This window comes from Mustela nivalis (assembly GCF_964662115.1).
Source record: "Mustela nivalis genome assembly, chromosome: 6".
NCBI classification, from domain to species: Eukaryota; Metazoa; Chordata; class Mammalia; order Carnivora; family Mustelidae; genus Mustela; species Mustela nivalis.
In genome coordinates this window covers 38,859,927-38,882,910 of record NC_139025.1, presented here as the reverse complement: position 1 = coordinate 38,882,910, position 22,984 = coordinate 38,859,927, and the positions used below count along the sequence as shown (strand labels likewise).

At 42.8% G+C, this 22,984-nt stretch overlaps 1 protein-coding gene across 1 annotated transcript in view; it reads left to right on the top strand.

Annotated features, from left to right (window-relative positions):
* PRKCH (protein kinase C eta) overlaps window positions 1–22,984 on the top strand; it is a 226,206-nt gene that overhangs the window by 154,440 nt on the left and 48,782 nt on the right. The window contains exon 10 of the mRNA XM_082734940.1: window positions 169–323. Within this exon, the coding sequence (XP_082591066.1) occupies window positions 169–323 (155 nt within the window). The remainder of the gene's footprint in view (window positions 1–168; window positions 324–22,984) is intronic.

Below are 22,984 nucleotides of genomic sequence, written 5' to 3'. Positions count from 1 at the left end.
CTATCCCAGGGGTCCAGTCCCACAGCCCTCATGCCTCGCACTGACCCCGACAGAGCGTTTCCCTCCAAGATCCACGTGACGACGACCTGCCGCAGCCTCGGGTAGCCTGTTGACCAAGCTCTAGGCTAACGGCTACACCACGCTGGGTTCTCTCTTGTGTTTCTCCAGGATCGTCTGTTTTTCGTGATGGAATTTGTGAATGGAGGTGACTTGATGTTTCACATTCAGAAGTCTCGTCGTTTTGATGAAGCACGAGCTCGTTTCTATGCAGCAGAAATCATTTCGGCGCTCATGTTCCTACACGAGAAAGGAATCATCTATCGGTGAGTTTTGGTCTCTGGTAACCCCTCTTCTGATTGATCCCCTGTTTGCCCTCCTGGCTTCATCCACCCTTCCATTTTTCCTGGTAATCATCTGAAACTTTGTTAGAATTAAACTCGCAAAGGTGTGAGTGTCCGGTAGAATAAATGAATAACCTAGTGTTCTTGAAACCGGAACTGCCTCCATGTGGTCATATGAGTCTGGCTTCAGTGGCTCCACGGAGACTCCATGAATTCAGACAGCCAGACTCTACAAGGTGCTGAACCCATGGTTGCTTTTTCCTGTTTTCCCTGGAAGCGATCCATTCCATCTTCAGAATCCATACCTACACCAAAGAGCATGGCTGTCGGTCGCCCTAATTACTGTGATGAGGATCTCATTCATTTGGGGCTGCAGCTTACCAGTCTAGGAGCTAAGAGGTGAACTACAGATGAGCAGTCCTGCTTGATAAAAGTTATCATTTATACCCCCTCCTGAATATTATTCGATTCCATTTCATGGCACACAGTCTTTTGCATATACTATATATTTTGGACTTAAAATCTGGTTGCCATTGTTAGATCTCAAAATGCAAGGGGTACCGGTGGATGAAACTTTATTCAGGCACAAGATGAGGTAAGGTGGGAAATGCAATAGTTGAGTGTTAGATGTGTTTATTCTTAACTTCCTCATTTGTTCCCTGAGGTCGGTATCTTGCTTTTAAATGACACTGTAACTTAGTCACCACATAAACTCCTTCTTTCTCTTGAGATGCAATTGCTGCTTTCCTTTGAGGAAAAAAATACCATTTTATCTCAGGAGCGTGAATGTCAAAGTAAAGAATTCCCTTATTGAAACTGGCTCTTTATTAGCCTTGCTAATGCTGTTCGTTTTGTGGGCTCAGAACCGTATTGACATCATGATAAAAGTGTAAGAGAGCTTTGAAAGAGGAATATTCTTAAATATCCTAGGAGTCAGAACAGGAAGAGGGGAGCAAGGCTAGGAAAGAATGCATCAGGGCTGGTCAGGAAGGAAGAGAGAAAGCAAAACAGGTACAACAGGTAGGATACAGAAATGTAAATTCTCAGCACAGGGCCCTAAAACCTCAACTAGATGTAGCCCTTTGTCTCAGCCCCAGCTGTGGGGCCGGAGGGTTTCGGGCCGGGCCGGGGAGAGGGTGGGGGCAGGGGTACTGGTGCAGTGTTCCAAACCAGGCTGGATACCAGCCGCAGGAGTCCTCTGCTTCGAAGTAGCCAGGACTCTCCATTCATTCTTTGGCCACAATGCTGCATGGGTGGCTTTCAATGGCCTGTGCTCTAAGCCCTCTTGACCAGGCTGTCTGTTCCGGCAGGTCCAGCATGGGATTGCTCCTGCCACAGCATCCTGCCCAGTATAGGATGTGGGGGAGGTTGCTGACCCAGTGTCTGATGTTGGAGGGAGTTCAGAGGTCTTCCTGGTGGTAGCATGGGACTCTGGGCCATGAGCTCTGCTTTTGTTCTTCTCTCTGTGGCTTATGCATCCATCCATCCATCTATCATCTCTGCTCTGCTTACTCCAGAGAGAGCCTTCCTCACATTTAATTTTTAAGAATTATGACTTCCCCACTTGACAGGGACTTCTCTTGTAAATCCAAAAAAATAATACTAACAACAGGAGCAAGAGCTACATGGAGTATTGTGACACTGACTCTTCTCCTGCATATCTCCCTGATCCTCCTAGCACTGTTATGATATGAGAGTAGCCTTACTGGTGTTATTTAGGTGAGTAATTGAGTCTTAGAAAGGCTTAATAACCACACTGTTAACTAGTCGTAAAGCCACAACTCAAACTGTGTCTTTAACCACTGGGCTACCCCATCACCTCAGGAGAGACTTGCAGACTCCGAGTACCAGAGTGGGCTTCTTAGTCCCCTGCTGGTGATAGGGCAACTTTTATTCATGAAAATAAGACAGAGTGTGTGTCTTTGTCCTTTTGGGCTGCCTAACAAATCACCACAGACTTGGGAGTGGGGAGCATCTAAACATCAGCAATTGGTCTCTGACTGTTCTGGAGGCACAGTATCAGAGTGCCAGCAGGTCTGGTGTCTAGTCAAGGCTGTCTTCTCTCTATGTCCTTATTTGACAGAACGGTCAGGGAACTCTCTGGAGCCTCTTTTATGAGGGCACTAACCTCATTCAGGGGTTCTCCCCTTAAGACCGAAGCACCTTTTAAAGGCACCTTATAGTTTGGATTTCACCTTGTGAATTTGGGTCGGCCCCATGTAGGAGGGCAGGGACATAAACCTCAAACCAGAGCAGTGGAGAAAAGCACTAAGGTCAAAAGTCATCTTTTTGGGGCGCCTGGGTGGCTCAGTGGGTTAAGCCTTTTCCTTTGGCTCAGGTCATGATCCCAGGGTCCTGGGATTGAGCCCTGCATCGGGCTCTCTGCTCAGCAGGGAGCCTGCCTCCCTCCTCTTTCTGCCTGCCTCTCTGCCTACTTGTGATTTCTCTCTGTCAAATAAATAAAATCATTAAAAAAAAACACACACAACAACTCATCTTCTTGAATCCTTAGGGGCTTTACTCAAGCACCATGTTACGCAGCTGTGAGGCAGTGGACTTCCTTTCGTGTGTAGGATGTGATCGCTTCTCATTCTGCTTGCTTCATCGGTCTGGAAAGGAGGGTGGACACTGTAACCTGATGTCGTTTCTGTGGAGCTGTATCAGGCCACATCTTGAGAAATTTTATTTAAATTCTTGGCATTTGTGGTTTAATTTTGAGAATTTAATTTACTCTTCAGCTTGAATCCCAGATGCAGGCTCTAACTGATATGGTTGACTTTGAAGGGGACACATTTAATTAGGATAGATTCGAAAGCTATTTTTATCCTGTGGATTTATTTCACAGGATAATTTAATTCCATTCAGGTTACCGGCCTGAGAGCAGAGTCTTAAGGATAAGCCTGTGAAAACCAAGTCCTTGGGACTCACACACAGTAAAGGGCACAGTTGGGTCACCCAAGGTGTGAATTTGATCCAGAGAGCACAGAGAGAACCTGGGGAGCATCAGATAGACTTGTTTATCAGACATGTCCTTGGATGGCCCTTATCAGAGCCAAAATGATGTTGAGGATGATGCCTCTGACCTATCCAAATACAGGGACACTCATTTTACAGTGTTTTGCTTTACTGAACTTCACAGATGCTGTGTTTTATGTACATGTATACATATACATATCTATATCTGTGTGTGTGTATGAATAAATTGAAGGTTTGCAGCAATCCTGTGTTGAGCAAATCTACCAGTGCCATTTTTCCAAAAGCATTTGCTCAACTTGTGTCTGTCACATTTTAGTAATCTAGGAATGTTTCAAACTTTTTCACTATCATTGCAGTTGTTATGGTGATCTGTGATCAGTGACCTTTGATGTTACCATTGTAATTGTTTTGGGGTGTCATGAGTTGCACCCCCATGACACAGCAAATTTCATTCACGGATACATGTGTTCTGACTTCTCCATTGACCAGCCATTCCAGCATCTCTCTTAAGACTTCCCTGGGCCTCCCTATTCCCTGAGCGCAATGATATTGACGTTGTTCTAGTTAATAACCCTACTGTGGCCTCTGTAAGTGTTCAAGTGACAAAGAAGAGTCCCGTGTCTCTTACTTTAAATTAAAAGTTAGAAATGATTAAGCTCAGTGAGGAAGGCATATTGAAAGCCATGATAGGGTGGAAACTAGGCCTTTTGCACCAGTCAGCCAAGTGGTAAATGCAAAGGGAAAGTTCTTGAAGGAAATCAAAAGTGCTAGTCCAGTGAACAGATGAATGATAAGAAAGCAAAACAGCCTTAATGTGGATATGGAGAAAGTTTGAGTGGTCTAGGTAGAATATCAGACAAGCCACAACATTTCCTTAAGCCAAAGCCTAATCCAGAGCAAGGCCCTCACTCTCTTCAAGTCTGTGAAGGCTGAGATGGGTGAGGAAGCTGCAGAAGAAAAATTTGAAGCTAGCAGAAGTTGTTTTTTTTTTTAATTTTTAAATTTTTTTAATAAACATATAATGTATTATTAGCCCCAGGGGTACAGGTCTGTGAATCGCCACGTTTACACACTTCACAGCACTTACCATAGCACATACCCTCCCCAATGTCCATAACCCTACCACCCTTTCCCTGCCCCCCTTCCCCTGGCAACCCTCAGTTTGTTTTGTGAGATTAAGAGTCTCTTATGGTTTGTCTCCCTCCCAATCCCATATTTTTTCATTTGTTCTTTTCCTACCCCCCATGAAGCATCCCCACTTCCTCATATCAGGGAGATCATATGATAGTTGTCTTTCTCCAATTGACTTATTTCGCTCTCAACATAATAACCTCTAGTTCCATCCACGTCGTTGCAAATGGCAAGATTTCATTTCTTTTGATGGCTGCATAGTATTCCATTGTGTATGTGTACCACATCTTCTTTATCCATTCATCTGTTGATGGCATTTAGGTTCTTTCCATAGTTTGGCTGTTGCGGACATTGCTGCTATAAACATTCGGGTGCAGGTGCCCCTTTGGATCACTACATTTGTATCTTTAGGGTAAATACCCAGTAGTGCAATTGCTGGGTCATAAGGTAGCTCTATTTTCAACTTTTTGAGGAACCTCCATGCTGTTTTCTAGAGTGGTTGCACCAGCTCGCATTCCCACCAACAGTGTAGGAGAGTTCCCCTTTCTCCACAGAGAAAGGTGGTATCTCATTGTGGTTTTGATTTGTATTTCCCTGATGCCAAGTGATGTAGAGCACAGAAGTTGGTTCTTGAGGCTTAAGGAGCAAAGCCGTCTCCATAAACATCAGAGTACAGGTGAAGCCCCAAATACTGATACAGAATCTTCAGTGAGTTGTCCAGAAGGCCTAGCTAAGATCATTAGTGAAGGAGAATGCACTAAATAACAGATTTGCAATGTAGGCAAATCAACCTTATTTTGGGAAAAGATATCATCTAGGACTTTCTGAGGTGGAAAAGAGAAGTTCATGCTGGTTTCAAAGCTTCAAAGGACAGGCTCACTCTCTTGTTAGGGGCCAATGCAGCTGGTGACTTTAAGTTGAAGCCAATGCTCATGGGCCATTCCAAAAATTCTCAGACCCTTAAGAATTATGTTAAATCTACTCTGACTGTAGACTCTATAAATGGAATGAGAAAGCTTCTGTAGCAGCACATCTGTTTACAACATGGTTTACTGAATATTTTAGACCTACTTTTGAGACTTGCTGCTCAGAGAAAAAGAAACCCTTCAAAATATGACTGCTCTGACAGTGTACCTGGTCACCCAGGAGCTCTCATGGAGATGTACAATGAGATGAATGTTGTTTTTGTTGACTGCAAACACAGCATCCATTCTTTAGCCCATGGATCAAGGAGTCATTTTGACTTTCAATTGTTATTAGTTAAGAAATACATTCCATAAAGACTATAGCTGCCATGGATAGTGATTCCTGTAATGGATCTGGGCAAAGTCAGTTGAAAACCTTCTGGAAAGTATTCACCATTCTAGATGCAATTAAGAACATTCATGGGATGAGGTCAAAATATTAGCATGAGCAGGAGTTGGAAGAAGTGGCTTCTAACCCTCATGGATGATGACCTTGAGGCTTTGAGGCTTCAGTGGAGGAGATCATTGCAGATGTGGAAATAGCAAGAGAATTGGAATTAGAAGTGGAGCCTGAAGACGGGACTAATTGCTGCGATCTCATAATCGAACTTGAATGGATGAGTAGTTGTTTCTTCTGCATGAGCAAAGAAAGTGTTTTTTTCAGATGGAATCTACTCCTGACGAAGATGCCATGAGGATTGTTGGAATGAGCACAAAGGATTTAGAATAGGACATAAGCTTAGTTGATAAAGGAGGGGTAGGGTTTGAGAGGACTGAGTCAATTTTGAAAGAAGCTCTAGTGTGGATAAAAATGCTATCGGATCACATCACAAGCTCCAGAGAAATGGTTCATGAAAGAAAGAGTCAATCAATGTGGCAAACTCCATTGTTGCCTTATTTTAAGAAATTTTTACAGCCAATCCAGCCTTTAGCAACCACCACCCTGATCAGTCAGGAATCATCATCCCAGAGGCAAGAACTTCCAGCAGCAAAAAGATTACAGCTTGCTGAAACCTCAGATGCTGGTTAGCATTTTTAGCAATAAAGTATTTTAAAATTAAGATACGTACATTGTTTTTTTAGACATAATGCTACTGCCAATTAATAGACTACAGTGTAGCGTAAACATAGCTTTTATGTGCACTGGGAAAGCAAAAAATGTATTTACTTTTTTTCAGACATCTCTGTCTGGAACAGAACCTGCAGTATCTCTGAGGTATGCCTATGGGGGCGTGGTTATTTGTTTATTTGTTTGTTTGTTGTCAGGGCAGGTTTTTCTTTTTCAGCAAGTTACAAAGATGGTACCATGGGTAAGTCATTGTCCATTAGGACTTTAGAAGTTCCTTAGGCTCCTTGACCTTCTTCTCTCTCTTAGCCAGCCAAGCCTTATGTGAAAGGAGAAAGGCCAGCTACATTTCTGTGCTTTTCCGCTTGACCCTGATTCTCAGATGTGTTCACTTGCATTTCATGGAGGAATAGAAGCCCAGTTCCCTGGAGATAGAGCAAGAGCAGGGTTTGGGCCTTTGCATTTGGTTGGAAGGTCTGGGGCTGCCATGGCCCAGAGACCAAGAAAAAAGGGCTGGGAAGTAAGCAGTCAATGAGCCACTTTGCTAAGGGGAAAAAAAGACTATTCATTCCTTTGTCCTGGCTTGTTGGCTGATTGGGAGCCCAGATAGAGCTCATGAATAATTTACAACGGCTATTGACTTTTTTCAGAGTCAAGTCCTACAGAAAAGTTAGAAGACAAAGGGGCATGCATCCCATTTACCTGCCCTGCAGCTTTATAGGACCCCATTTTCTATCATGTTTCATAATCTGTATTAAAGGGGAGTTCAGCCATCACTGACATTTCAACCCCAAACCCCTAAAGCCAGCCAGCACGTAGTGGATTTGCTGTTTTTGACAAGGCATAGAATGTATCTAAAACATATTTCATGAAAAAGCCTTTATAGAAGAGCACAGTTCAAGTATTGATTCCTCCTTACCATTTACACTTGAACATAGTACATTTTAATACACACTTGGAACCCATGAGTCTGGTCACTTTGTGCCCTGTGTACTTCTTGGCATGCTATGTGCATGGTAATCAGTGTTTCCTCCTAAAGCCCCACGTGCTTGCTGTGGTGATTTTGTTGTCCCATTGTCCAGATGTGGAACTAACCCACAGAGGCTCCAGACCTGAAATATATTGTCTTTTACATGTATGCTTAATGTAGCACATGAACTTTTAAAGAAAATCACCTTTGAGTTCTCCTCAGTTTGAGAGAACAGTCTCTCTCTCATTTGACTATTTTTTTTAAAAAACTCAGAATTTGGGAAGATTGACCAGCTCCCCGCAAGATAAGGTCTGTTAAGCTAATCTCTGAAAACAGCTGCTGGAGCTGTGGGGATTTACCAGTCTTTAATATCATCTGACTCTTGTTTATCAAGGATATCATTCAGGACCATCAGATGTCTTGCTGACTTCAGACATCTGTGTGATTTGAAATTAGCATACTTTTGTTTGGAGAGCCACCTCTGTAAGCATTCCTCCTATGTCTATGAATTCAGTTAATCTATTTTCCAACCAATTTGTGCATGGGTCAGTCAATGATGACTATCACATGCTTGAGTCATTGTTTTCTGATATCTACCTCTCCCCCTCTTGGAAACCATAACATCTGTTACAACACCTGTTAGATTCCCATCTCCCAGGAACTTCTCACTCCTAAGTATTTCTTACCAGCAGAATGTCAGGGTCCTCAAATGTCTTTCATTTGAGCCTGGAATTTTGGACTCTTACTGTTACCTCACCTATATCGGAATTCACTTCAATATTTTTATTTGTTGTACTCACTCTAGTGAGAAAAATCTTCCTTTCAGATAAAGATGAAAGAGAGATTAGGAGCTCTGTTCTCTCTTTGCCGTTTAATAAAATCATTCCTTCTCCAAGAAGTAAGTCTACTCTTCCTTGATCTGCTTGCTGTGAAAACAAGGACAAATCATTATTTGTTTTTTCCAATATGGCCCTTGTTTCTTTAGGATGCACTAGCCATGGGATTCTCCATACGTTGGTAACTTTCGCATCCGATTTTGTCTGTGAGCCCTTACCTAGGATTGTTACGAAAACTCCAAATGTTTTTAGTCACATTCCTGCTGCTTCTCTTAGCTTGTCACGATTGCTCATTCAGTGCCTGTCCTTCCACTGTCACCAGAAAGTGGCTTCAAGAACGTTTTTCAAAAATGTGAAGGAGAACTCAGAGGATTTCCAGCTTATTAGAATAGCTGGATATTTCTCCCAATGAAACTTGGCCACTTTTCTCCTCCCTTCAGCAAGTGTTTATTGAGCATCAACTCTCTGCCAAGGATATGAGTACAATGATGAGTAAAACCAAAATACTCCTTTGAGGAGGGTGTGGTCTAGTGAGGGAAAAAGATATCAATCAAATGATCATACTAATAGAAAATCACAGTGGTGGCCAATGCCGTGAAGAAGAGGAGAGCATTGCAATGAGGGAGAACTTCTAATACAGTAATTCAGTGTGGTCAGAGAAAGACAGAAGAGTGTTCTAAGGAAATGACTCTTGAGCTGAGGTGGCCAGTGAAGAGAGATGGAAAGAACAGTTAAGACAGAAGAAATAGCAAATGCCGGTTCCCAGTATCAGGAGGAAGCATGGCAAGTTCTGGGGCTCTAAAGGAGGCCAATGAGTTTGGAGTCTAGGAGGCATAGCCTCCCATAATAGGCATTTCATTATCCTAGAGTGTTCATTGTCATCTGATGACTTCAAGATTTCGTTAGACACTCCTTGTAAGTAATTTATTTAAAAGTTTGGTAAGGTTGGTCATTTTGCTGCCAGTTGCTGGAGGAACAAATTATCCATTCACAGTGAGTTCCTTGTGTCCGATTTTATACGTTTATATTCAACAATGGAATTATAAAAATACTAGAGCCAGACGAGGCCTCTGAGAATGCCAAGTTCTCTTTTATAGATGAGGAAATTTCAAGTCTGAAATATCCAAACAGTAAATTGCTTCTCAGAGTGGATGTTTTCACCTATAATTTGTTTTCCATCCCAGGGGAAGAAAAGGAAAAATAAAACTGTTAGAATATTTTGTTTCAACCTTTAACTTACTGCTGACATGAGGAGCTAATCAGGACATTCGGAGGCATTTGATACTGTTCACTCTTATTTCAGTAAGGAAAATGCAGTTGAGCTCAGAACATATTTACTGAGCTCCCACTTTTATTAGGAGATATAAATACCAAAGGAATAGATGTGGTATCTGCCCTGTGAGGCTCTTTCTGTGGATTGGGAGAGATAGCCCACAAAGGCATGTGGGTTCTAGATTTGGAGTATGCCTACATATTATGGGAGCACAGAGAAGGGCCACTTACCCTAACGTGGTGGTTTAGGCAAACTTTCTGTAGAAGGTGATGAAAGTTAACCTGAACAGAAATAAGGTATTTAGGTAGGGGGCAAGCTTGAGCAGAAGTTGAGAAGCATGAAAATTCATGGTGAGTACGTGGGTGGAGTGGAAAACTACAAGAATTTTGGAACTTAAATTTGGAGCTCTGGTGGAAGATAAAGCTCCAGGGGTTGGCAGAAACAAAGCTATGAAAAGGCTTAACATTCTTGAGATATTTGAATTCTGTATCACTTACAATTGGGTGCTGTTGCCTGTAATAGGAAATGGGATATGATGGTGCCTCAAACCAGTTAGAAATGTATTTTTCTCTCCCATAAAAAGTCTGGAAGTAGGCAGTCCAGCTGTGCCACGAAAGCTCCATGGAGTCATTGGGGTCCTGAGATTTCTATCTCTTCTGTTCAGCCATCTTCAAGGCCACCTGGTGGCCCAAGGTGTTTGCTAAAGCTTCCAGAGTCATCTCTGTATTCATTCCAGGCAGTAAGAAGCACAAAGAACACATCTCCCAGCTGAGTTAGCTCTCTTTAAAGAGCCTGAAATTCCACACATTACCAAGGAATTGGCCAGAACTTGGTCCCATGACTACACCAAGCTACAGTGAAGGCTAGGAAATCATTATGTGGCCATGTTCCAGCTAAAGATCAGGGTTTGTTTTCTTTCTTTCTTTCTTTCTTTCTTTCTTTCTTTCTTTCTTTCTTTCTTTCTTTCTTTCTTTCTTTCTTTCTTGTTTTTTTTTTAAGATTTTATTTATTTATTTGACAGAGATCACAAGTAGGCAGAGAGGCAGACAGAGAGAGAGAGGAGGAAGCAGGCTCCCTGACAAGCAGAGAGCCCGATGTGGGGCTCGATTCCAGGACCCTGGGATCATGATTTGAGCTGAAGGCAGAGGCTTTAACCCACTGAGCCACCCAGGCACCCCCAGGGTTTTCTTATTAAGGAAAAAGGGGGCAGGATAGTTATTTGATAGGAAACTCACAGTGTCAGACAGAAATTCCATGCCAGGGAATTTGGGTTTTGGGTAGCAGGTGAAGAAGAATCTTTGAGGCGTTTCCAGCAGCTTTCCTGACTTGAGTGGACTTACGCTTCATATTTATTTGGGGGAGGGAGCATACAGACATGGACATGTGGGTAGCAGCGGGGGTTGAATTTGAGACTATTGCAGTGTTCCAAGTTAGATAATAATGAGGACCTGAACCAAGATGGTGGTGGGAGCGCTGAGGAGAAGGGCGTAAGATGAAGAGATAGGAGCAAGTACAGCAGTCAAACCTTAGTGACTGGGTGGGTCCAGGAGGTGGAGGAGAAACCTGGGGTCATTTCTAGGTGCTCAGTCAGAAGGTTGAATGCGTGATGCTGCCATTATCTGGGAGAGATCATGAGCGCAGGAAGACATCTTGGCAGAAGTGGAAGATGATGAGACATAGAAAAATAATATGTCAGGTACCTGAGACACGTTCCCATGGAGATGTGAAATGGGCAGGTGGATATGAGTCTGAAGCTCAGAGGAAAAAGATGGGCTGGAATACATACAAGTCATCAGGACATAGCTCTTAGTTCAGATTATGGGGACCAGATGACATCACCCAACAAGTGTCTTAAATGGAATGGTGAGCCAAGGACAGAACCCTAGGAAACTAGACCCCATTATAAATCTGCCTAAATTTGGCTCTGGGGCTTGCAAAATTTTTTGATATATTGCATCATTTAGAGTCAGTGTAGCTAAAGTGCATTTCCATTTAAATTACAGTGCTATAAGGGAATAGAAAAGGATCACTTATATGTGCTTTCAACTGAAAGAATGCTGGGCTTGGTTTTCAGAAGATGTGGGCTCCAGACCCAGCCCTGATTCCTGCTGGTCCGGGAGATGTGGGCAGGTTGCAGAATGCTCTGAGTCCCTTTGCCTGTCTGTGCACTACATGGCTTCCCTGCAGGGTATAGATGAAGCTCAGATCACATGAAAGTGAAAGTGTGAAAGCTCTTTGAAACATGCCATGTCAATATAAGAAGTTATTCCTTGTATACATGTTATCAGCTGATTTGTGTTTTCTTTCCTTTTTTTATTTTTTTTAAGATTTTCTTTATTTGACAGAGATCACAAGTAGGCAAAAAGGCAGGTAGAGCGGGGTGGGTGGGTGGGGGGAACAGGCTCCTCACTGAGCAGAGAGCCTGACACGGGGCTCAATCCCAGGACCCTGAGATCATGACCTGAGCCAAAGGCAGAGGCTTAACCCACTAAGCCACCCAGGCACCCCAATTTGGGTTTTCTTTGTAGCAGAGGCTTGGGCTGAATTTATTCTCAGGAAAGTTCCTCAAGAATTCTTGACTGAAATTGGAGTTGTAGCTTATAAATATCAACCCTCTGAAGACTGGTCTTTTTTTTTTTTTAACATTTTATTTATTCATTTGAGAGAGAGAGAGCATGAGAGGGGAGAAGCAGACTCCTCATGGAGCTGGGAGGCCGATGTGGGACTCAATCCCGGGACTTCGGGATCATGACCTGAGCTGAAGGCAGTCACTTAACCAACTGAGCTACCCAGGCGCCCTTTTTTTTTTTTTTAAATATTTTATTTATTCATTTGAGAGAGAAAGCATGAAGGGAGAAAGTCAGAGGGAGAAGCAGACTCAAGACTGGTCTTTTTATAGGAAACTAAATTTGTGATTTCCTTTCAGACCAAATCATTTTATTTGCATTTTAGCAATATTTTGAAATTGTGTATAGTTAGTGTACTAACCACATACTTACCCTAAATCCTTAAGGTAGTTTCCTAAAGAGGCCCCGGAGCATACGGGACAGATTGTAAGACGTGGAGACTATGTTTTTGCATTTTGTTTAAATTTCAACTCTCTAATGTATGGGGGGAGCAGCTGGGAACTCATTTGGGATTTACCTTTTCTGGTACTGAAGCAAATTTTTGGTTTTTCATTTGAGGGGAGATTCAAGAACTTTTTTTGGACCATTACTGGAGCCCATCTCCCGGCAGCTTAGTCCCGGCAATGCAGTTTCTCAAAGGACCCAGATTAATGGCAGAAAGAAATTCTGAAACATTTTGTTTCTGTACTTCACTTTCTGTACTTATTAAATCAGAATATTGATCCCGGCATACCTCATCCGCACTTGACCTTTTGCATCAACAGGGACTGAGGTTCTTTGGAACTAATGGATAAATCTGTTAATTGATTCTACTCACTGATGAAATCAGACCACCAGCATTGTTCTTCTCCACAGCAAATTGATTGATCAGCCTATTGCTTCATTATAATTAAATACAATCCTGGATTTATCTGCTAAGCGATAAAAATACAGTCACTCAGTCCTTAGGTATCAAGTGAACATTTGTAAAAAGTGGTTCAGTTGTTCAGTTCGAGAAGTGTTTATGAAATGCCTACTCAGTGCAAAGCTTTATGTCGGGTCCCCAGAGAGTAAAAGAGAGCCAAAGAAATGCCTTCCCTCAAGCCAGGGGTGTTTATTCAATCCTTTAACACATATGTGTTAAGCCTCTACCATGTGTGAGGCACTGTACTAAGCTCTGGAAACAAATCACACGAAACCCCATGTTCTCAAGGAGCTCAAATTCTAGCCCAGGTAGTCAGATAAACAAAAAGTGAATGTATTGAATGTCAGGGCAATAAATTCTATGGAGCAAAAGTGGTGTAAGGGGTAGATAAGGTTCAGGGAGAACAGGATATTTGCGGAGTTGAGCAGAGACCTAAGGACATGATGTAGCAAGCTCTGCGTTAATATCTGCGGGAAAAACATTCTGGGTGGAAGGAATGGCAAGAACACAGAGCCATCGGGAGGGGAGTGTGCTCTGCAGAGTCAAGGAGTGGCAGAGAGAAGAGTGGGCTGGAGCAGGGTGCACCAGGGCAGAGTGGAGGGAAGGGACCCCAGCTGGTTCTGCGATACAGAATAGCACCCACGTGAACTTAGCCTTTCTCTCTAAGGATAAATGTCTCTGTAAGGAGCTTCTACTTAATGAATTTGTAACCTCTTAGGACATCTCTCCAAGGCAGATGGAATTATTCCAATTTTACGCATAAGGAAACATGAGGTTCTGGGAAGTAAAATAACGTGTTCAAGGCCACACAGTATGTGATGGAACTCTTGCAGCCCCACGACAGTTCTGAATCCATGAAGATGCCAAGTTCCCTCAACCGACAGGTCTTGGCAGGTGCACCGAATGCTCTCTGCCTTCTCTGCCAGGCTAACTCCTGCCAAACTGTGCGGTCTCAGCTCAGTCACCTCCGCTAGGAAACTTCCCAGACTCTTCACCCCTGAACACGAGCTAGCTTAGGTTCCTATCCCGTCTGCTCTCTTGGTTTCCTGTAATACCCTCCCCCTCACACTTTTCCTGGCCTGTGTGTCTCTTCATACAGGCCGCTTCATGAGGGCAGGGAACTCGCCTGTCCGGCCCATTCATCGTCTGTCTCCAGCATTACAAAAATCCAAGCCCATGATTTGCTCAGAATTGAAGGTAGTGTCTTTTCGCAAATGAAAGCCTTCTGAGAATTTGCTTTACTGAAAAGGGCACTGGAGAATCCATCCTTGTGGTTTTCAACTGATTGTTCTAATTCTTTAAGAAATTTAAAACTTGAATTTTCATTTTGATAATATAAAAAATTCTTTCACCTGTTATAAGGATACAGTTCTTCCTTGCGATTATAATTCTCAAAGGAAAGTTATTTCATAGGAAAAGACTTGGTCAGTGCTTCTTCAAAGGTTCTTTAGAAAGGGGCCATGCAGTACTTAAGTTTGAGAAACCGCAATGATCCCTGCCATGATTTCTTCTATCACATCTCTATATTTGATGGCTTAGAAGTTGTATGCTTTTTGCTTAAGGTGATGCTAATCCCTTTCAGAATTACGTTCGCTCTGTCTGCTCTATTCAGAGGACTTCACTGTGTATCAATTTCAAGTTTTATGCCTTTCAGCTAAAAGTAAAGGTAATAACTTTTTCACAGTCATTTTATAAACTGGACATTGTAGAGTGAGGTAGGAAACCCAGTGATGTCACTTTTCTATAGTATGTGTAAGATACTGAATATTACACCCTAAAGTTTAAGGGGCTGTATCTTCAAACTAGGCTGTACAAAACTATTCTACTCATGAAAACATGCATGTTGTTTTCATGGTGTATATATTCATTAATGAGAGCAATGATTTTCCCCTGTATTTTAAATTTTTTAAATAAAATTTATTCTCACCTTTCTAATTATAAAAGTAATATACAGTAACTGCTGAAAATTTAAAATACAAAAAATAAAGATGAAATAACCTCTACACCTACCACTGAAGGATAACCAGTTTTCTTTTGATCTATTTTCTTAAAATTTATAAATGTGTTTACTTTTTTAAAAAGGAAAAAAGTTGAAGTCATACTATATAAACATTCTTAACCTGATATTTTAATTACTTAATATGTTATAACCATTTTCCCTTACCATTAAAGTTGCCTACATTCTTTTTTTAAATTTTTAAATTTAAATTCAATTTAGTTAACTTATACTGTATTATAAGTTTCAGGGATAGAATTTAGTGATTCATCAGTTGAATGTAACACTCAGCACTCATTCCATCAAGGCCCCTCCTTAATGTCCATCACCCGGTTACCCCATCCTCCCACCCCCCTTCGGCAACCCTCAGTTTGTTCTCTACAGTGAAGAGTTTCTTATGGTCTATCTCCCTCTCTGTTTTCATCTTATTTTATTTTTCCTTCCCTTCCCCTATGTTCATCTGTTTTGTTTCTTCAGTTCCACATATGAGTGAAATCATACAGTATTTGTCTTTCTCTGACTTATTTCGCTTAGCATAATACTCTCTAGCTCCAACCACATCATTGACGATGGCAAGATTTCATTCTTTTTGATGGCTGAGTAATATTCCATTGTATTTATACTGCACATCTTCTTTACCCATTCATCTTTAACTAATACTAAGTGATGCAGAATGGTCTGTCAGGTGGGCCTACTTAATTCACAGTACATTTAAGTTGATTTACTATTATTAATAATGATGAATATTCTTATAATCTATTTTATCTGTTGGATCCATCTATTGGATCAGTTTTGGATTCTTTCCCTAGAACCAGATTCCTGGAGGTTCTGCTCAGTGAAAAGGTCTACACGTTGTCACCACAGCTTCTTGCTGCTTCATCTCAAGGCAGGACAAAGAGAAGAGGCAGGCTTTCTAGAATCTCTTCTTGCAAGGGCACTAATCCCATCATGAGGGCCCCCTCCTCCTGACCTCATCTAACTCTAACTACTTCCCAAAGGCCTTGTCTCCAAATATCACATTATAAGCTTAGGGCTTCAACACAAATTGGAGGGGCACGGAAACAGTCTATACAGTCCCTTCATTTACACATGTATTCAGTGTTTTAATGACTTCTATTACATTAAGCAAGGCGCTCTGCAACTACTTGGCTTGACAGTGCAAAATCTACATGGAAATGATTTCAACCCAGATGAGAGTAGCACCTGCTGGAGCTGAAAATGCAATGGACTGATGTGAGGGAACAGCTGAGGATTAGGTGACGGCTGTGTCACCTAATCAGTGAACCTTTCAGTTCACTGAGCCATGTGTATTAGTCTTGGAGCTATGTTTTCAGATGTGTTAAGACCAAATCCTTCTCCTAGATCCCAGTACTTAAGCCTGGCAGGATAAATAGCCAAGCGGAGAGTTTACCTCTTGATAGACAAGAGGTCTGGTCTTGATAGACACATGGTCTGCAGTGTGTGCTTGAAGGCGGATGTTTTTCAATTGTCTTGCAAATGTAGAATTTTATGTATTAGGAGACTTCCTAACTTGGTGCAGGTGGCCTGTTAGTGTTTGACAAAAACGCTCAGACACTGATGAGTTTCGGGGTTCAGTTGCAAAGAGAAGTGAGTGAAAATGGACAGGCAAGCTGCTGCACACTCTGGAGAATGACATCACTGAGTGATGTGGGTCTGGAGGTGTGTGCGTGGTGCACACGGTGGGGAGGTGGCAGTGTGTGTGGCCTTTTGGTTCTCCTTCCTCCCTTGGCACAGCTCCTCTAGCCTCCAGAGTACCCATTCAGACCTTCTCTTTCACATACAAAATCGCCATGCTACACCATTTTTGATACTCATCAAAACTTACCTCTCCCATATCCCACTGATAAAATTCTAGAGTCTCAGTTGGAAGAGAGTTCAATGTTATATGCACTTCTCTTTCAAAGCATGAATGTTTAACAACCTCCCAAGTGGTCCTTTTTTTCTATGCTTAAGCACCTCCAAACAGAGAGTAGCTTGTTACCTCCACTTCTAGGCACCTGTGACTGTTAGAAATTTCACTTTTATACTTGCTCAAACAGGGTCTCCCTGTATCATCTGTTCATTGGTTCTGGACCACCTTGATGGAGTAAAGGGGAAAAACGCAGATCTCTACAAGAAAGCCCTTCAGATATTTGAAAACAATCTGGATCTTCCAGTGTAGTTTACCTGTCAAAGAAGGAAAATCCTAGTGATGTGGTGTGTCATTTATTCTGGCTCTCTTGTTGTAGTCACTGATTTCTGAGCAATCATTAGCCATCCGTGTAATTTTTTTATTCTAGATTCTTGAGCCAATATCCAGTTGACTTGTTATATTCTTCTTCTCTTATCAAACCAGAAGTATCTGAAGTAGTAATTGATTAAACTAATATGAACACTCGTGTTGCCTCTCCCAGGTCAGATTTGGGCTTTAATTGTATTTTGTTCATGCTGACTATTGGAGTAGCAGGCATGCTGGGAAGTTAGTTGTAGGATGTCAAGGTAGAGCATTCAAGGTTTCCTTCCATGTAGATCTTAAAAGAATGTAATGCCTGCCTACCTTTATAGTATAGCTGTCAGCCTCTTTGTGCATATAAAACAGAGGAGGTAGTAGTGAACCCAGGAATGAGGGACCCCTGGTTGTTGTCCTCTCTGAAAAGGTGGGTACTTTTCACTCAGGTCGATCAGAGCCTTGCTCCAGGGTGAATTGCCAGAGATGAGACACAGAATGAGCCCAGGTGTGGGCCTGGGGAGACGAAGATATGAACACCTCAATTTAGAGAGACCTGTGGAACTCCTAATCAAATGATCCATCTCAGAGTCGTAAATGCCAGGCTAACCTTTGAGACGGTGACCAGACTCTAGTCTGGTTGCATGGCAGCAGTATGAGAATGAGGCAGTATTGGCTTTAGGAAAGTGCAAGGCTTTGGAATCAAACTCAGATTGGAAGCTTACTTCCACCCTGTACCAGCTCTGTGATTCCAGATAAACTCTTAATTTCTCTAAGTCTTCATTTCCTAATATACAGCATGGGCATAACAGTGCCACCTGCCCCAGGGATTACTGTGAGCTTTTAGTTCGCAGGGCTTGCTTATTATGGTCTGGTCTCAGTTAATGCTGCATGCACGTTATCAGTACTAAGGAGGAAAAGTGATTAGGGAAAAAACTTGAACAGTGAATCCATTGAAGAGATAGGCAGATTCAGTAAGGAAATGACTGAGCCCAATCATGACATACCCATTCTGTGGAATTCTGTGCAACTGTGAAAAGAAACAATGAGTTAGATCTTCATTTATGGATGGCGAGAGGTAGGGGTAGCAGGAAATTGTCCCTGACAGATAAATAAGTGAAAAAGAAAGAAGTTAAAGAGTAGTATGTATGCTCATTTCAGTCCCATTTTTTCTGTACTAAAGAAGTAGCAAAAGCCATCTGAACATAGATATATGTGTGGGGAAAGTTGCAGGAGAACGGAAACAAAGCTGTTTGGGATGGGGTGGACAGTTTTTGTGGTTTAGTTTTTTTTTAAATATTTTGTTTATTTATTTGACAGAGAGACATAGCGAGAGAGGGAATGCAAGCAGGGTGAGTGGGAGAGAGAGAAGCAGACTTCCTATAGAGCAGTGAGCCCCATGTGGGGGTTGATCCCAGGACCCTGGGATCATGACCTGAGCAGAAGGCAGATGCTTAACGACTGAGCCACCCTAGTGCCCCAGTTATTAATTTTTTATGTGTCTTCATATCATATCACTGCTGGTGGTGCAATTGTGTTACTCTTGTGATTTTTGAGAACAATTTTTTTTTTTAAAGACATAAGAGAAAACAAAAGGAGATACACCAAAGATGAGGAGAAATCTCTTGATGGGGCCTGAGAGGGAATTGTCAGAGGGAAGGGGTGTTGTCCAGGATGTCCAGGAGAGCACAGAGTAAAAAGCCAAAGGACGCACACTTTTTCTCTCAGTTGTCATGGCTCTGTAAGGACTCGCATCCGGAACTTTGCTTTGATTTTTCTTTTTCATTTGGTATCCCTCAGTTTCTGGTGCAGGACATAGCATTATTTCTTATTTCTTCATTTCGCTTTTATTTCTAGCAAGTGAGCCAACACATGTCTGGGGGAATGCACAGGGAGAGAAAAGTGATATGACAATGGGTGTAAACAAGGTATTATTTAATCTGAGAAAATGGAGAGGAATGTCAGTGTCATTTAATTAGATGATATAATGCATACATGTGATAAAAAAAGGAGAAATGTATAGCTCTTCTAAAAAGATTACAGGGATGCTAAATCCTGCCTCCCAGTTTGTTTTTCTCAAGGCAAGCAGTTACCCATTTCCTATATGTCCTTTCACAAATGCCTTGTGCGTATACCAGCTCCGTGTTTGACTGTTTCCTGTGGAAAGACAAATGGTGCTATTGGATATGCTGGAAGAACAGAGGTTTTTCCTAAGTCTTTAGAAAGACCAGCTCTAAAGTATAAAAAAGGTAGCAGCTGAGCCTCCTTTTCTTTCCAGGGAAGGGTGTGTGGGTGAGGGTTCAAACCTGCAAAGAATTCTGCTCTTGTTAGAGAAACTGTGCTGGTTTGTTCAGATCATGTAACAGGCTTATAAAAGTTTATTGCAGTTACATAGCCACAAAGAGAAATTTATTTCCAGCCCTGCACGTAGAGCAGTTGCATCAGCTGTTATTTATAACTGGATTAAGGAGCAGCAGCACATAACTTCCACCCTGGCTGGCTGGTGCCTGCCTTCCTGCACAAGGGGCTTGCTGGTCTACCAGGAGCTTCTCAGCCTTTCTCTGCAAGGCCGTGTGGAGCGAGCGCTGCCCCAGGGGAGGAGGAGAAACCCTGCGTATGCTCTGGTCTCTGGAACACAGGGAACATGTAGAGGCATCCAAATCGTGCAAATTAAGCAAGAAGCGAGTATTAAATCTTCCTTTAATCCAAGCAGTAAGAAGCCTTGTCCCTCCCTAGTTCACCTCGTGAGGATTTTAACACTCCTTTGACAAAGGTATAGGAGTATGAGCAATAGAGGACAGCAGGTGATAGTGAGTCAGGACATTCACCCTTTGGAAGAACAGGTCTTGTCATTGCCAGCCCTTCCCGGGGTACCTGTGGCTCTTGCATTAATTCGTGGAGGGCGGGAAGGAAGCCTATTTTGCTTTTGTGTTAGTTTGTTTTAACTCCCACACTAGAGGGTGGAATTGGGAAAATTGAGCCGTAGCCGTGGCCGTGAAATTAACTTACAGCTGGGGAAACCAATTTTGACACAGTGAAATCTGCAGGCTGCTGGCCGGCCACTTGACTGCCCCACAGAGGAAAGGGATACGATTTGGGCCCAAAGAACAGTAGAGTTTTGTTTCCTCATCTGTGAACAGACAGGTTCAAACCCGTCAAAGGCGGTAACTGAGTTTCCTTATGACTGACTTCTATGTGGGGTAGTGATCCCCCCCCCCCCGCCGAAGAATCTGGTTGAGTAATTCAGAAAGTTAAAAAATAACAACAACAAAAAAGAAATAAATGAGAAAAGTTAGCCAAGGCCTGCCACGGATGCCAGGAAGGTATACACAGACTGGAAGAGTCTGTGAGGTCTTTGTTTCTCCCCATGCAAATACTCGGCCCCGCTGGACGGAGCTTGAGTGCAGTATCTGTTCCGCTACCATTGAAGAAACAGGACTCTGTTCTCCACAGCTTATTCCTTGGGGTTTCAGAATGTAAAATATGAAGTGTGTATAATCACAGTTCCCAGCATTTCTTGGCATTTCAGCTTTGGCAGCAAGAATGGGAAAAACTGAAGCTTTTATGGCCAGGAAGGCTGAGGGTAATCGTTGTGCTGTGGCACCACCAGAGGAAGTAAATATGTTAAGAAGCACTTTCCCTCAGAAGTCCATCTGAGGGGCTGGCTGTACTTTGTCCTCTTCCCTGCAGCTATTGTGTATTTTCACATTCTGTGTTCATCCAAAAAGAGGGAGAGGTGAGGGCTTATTACCAGGCGTGAGATAGTTCCATGGTATCTCCCTTGACCTGTAACCTAGAAAGGGTGGCCTGTGTCACACTGTATTTAAAGAGTTCAGCTCTAGAACTAACAATTTACCAGAGAAACTCAAGATACCGTACTTTCTGAGAATTAATTCTTAAGATTAAAAACTCAGCAAGGAGTTCACCGTGAGAAGAATTCAATGAAGAACAAGTACTTTCAACAAAAGCCGAATTTCAACTTTGATTCACTGACCTGGGGAAAGACATCGTCAGCCCCCATGTCTTAGTTTGCCCAGAGAAGTCCCAGTTGGGTCTTGTGACCTCCTCACCCAGACCCCCTTTCATCCGCAGAGTCCCATTTTGGACAGTATACTGCACAGTCACCCTGCAAAGAGGTGTCCACATGCTACGGCTCCCCCCCCCCCCCCGTGACATGGTAGAACCAAAGGAAAAAGGATATTTTTACAAACTGAGAGGGGCCCCCTTCTGTAGGAGGGGAATTCTCCCAGCATTTTCCATTCAGAGACTATCTGCTCCTAGTCTATGAGTTGGAAATGTAGGAACTGACTATTTTACAATGCCTTTTTTAGTGTACGTCACTGTCTTGGTATCAAAGACACACTGGGGCACACTGCCTTTCCTGGAGTCTCATGGTTTACTTCCTTTACATGACGCTTTAATGTATTTCCATGCGATATAAATTTATGATCATAACCCTATGGGCCTCCACTCATTTGTTTATCCATGCGTCCAGTCAGCCATTCATCTGTTCAGGCAACACATATTCACTGAGACCTACTCTGTGCCTTAGGATGTCACAGTGAGGAGGATAGGGCCAGGACTCAGCCCCCCAGAAGCAGGTGTCCAGTGCAAACATATAAAGATGTACAAGTAACCACCATTTGTGAAAATTATGTGGAAGGAGATAAGTAAGTTTTTCATTTTCAGTTTTACTCCACAGAGCTAAAGAAAAGGGAAATGAAAGAGACAGATAACCTCTCCCCACGTGTTTCATTATTGAACAGCTCATGTATTTTATCTGGGGTTCAAACTGAAAGAGCTTCAGAATAGGGTCTGATGAGGACATTCCAGTCACAGAGTTTTAGCCAAATAGAATGCAGGCGTCTACACAACTAAAGTTCAGTTTAAAAAACAAAAACAAGGACCCCAAGGCCAGACCATTAGGAACTGTCCACACTCCATTTGGCCCTGGCCGCTAATTAACTTCCTCCAAAGGCCCCAGGTGTTCTTTTGCTCCAAATCAATACCCACGAGGCCTGGTTCAGTCTTCCATTTCAGTAGCTCCCCTTGTGGGTCCCTCAGAGAAAATGAGGGCAGTGTTAGAATTTTACAACCGCAAGTGAGCTTTTCCACCTCTAACTTTGGAAACATCGAGCCATCCCTCCAAAGTTTGGAAGACGGAAAGACTGCTCAAGAAAATCTGCTGGAAAATTTGAGAGCTAAGAGAAATGTCAGGAATATCATCTTTCATCATGGAATTTCTCCGCACTGCTGTGGTCTCCCGTGAGTCAGCAGGAGGAACTTGGCCACACTGCAGCGTCAGGCCTCAAATCAGCAGGGCTGTGTCAGGGTCCCGGCCCCGGGGCGGGGGTGGGGGGAATATGTGGAGGGTAAGTTGCCAGCCCAGTGATGCAGGCTGCTTTGAGTGTGTGACACTAACCCTCCTAAGCCAAGTTCAAACCCCCTGGGTTCTTGGCTGGGCTGTCTCTGAGAAGCTCATCTGCCTTTGTTCTTTTTCCAACATTTGCCTTCTGCCACTCTCCCCAAAACTTTCTCTTCAGTGCCAAGAGTGGGTCTCCTAGAGAACCAGACGCCATCCTTCCCCGAGACTTCCACGAAGGATGGGATAGGCCTTCAGTCACCTCACCACCTCCTCTTCCTCTCTACCACACAGTGACTTCCTGAGCAGA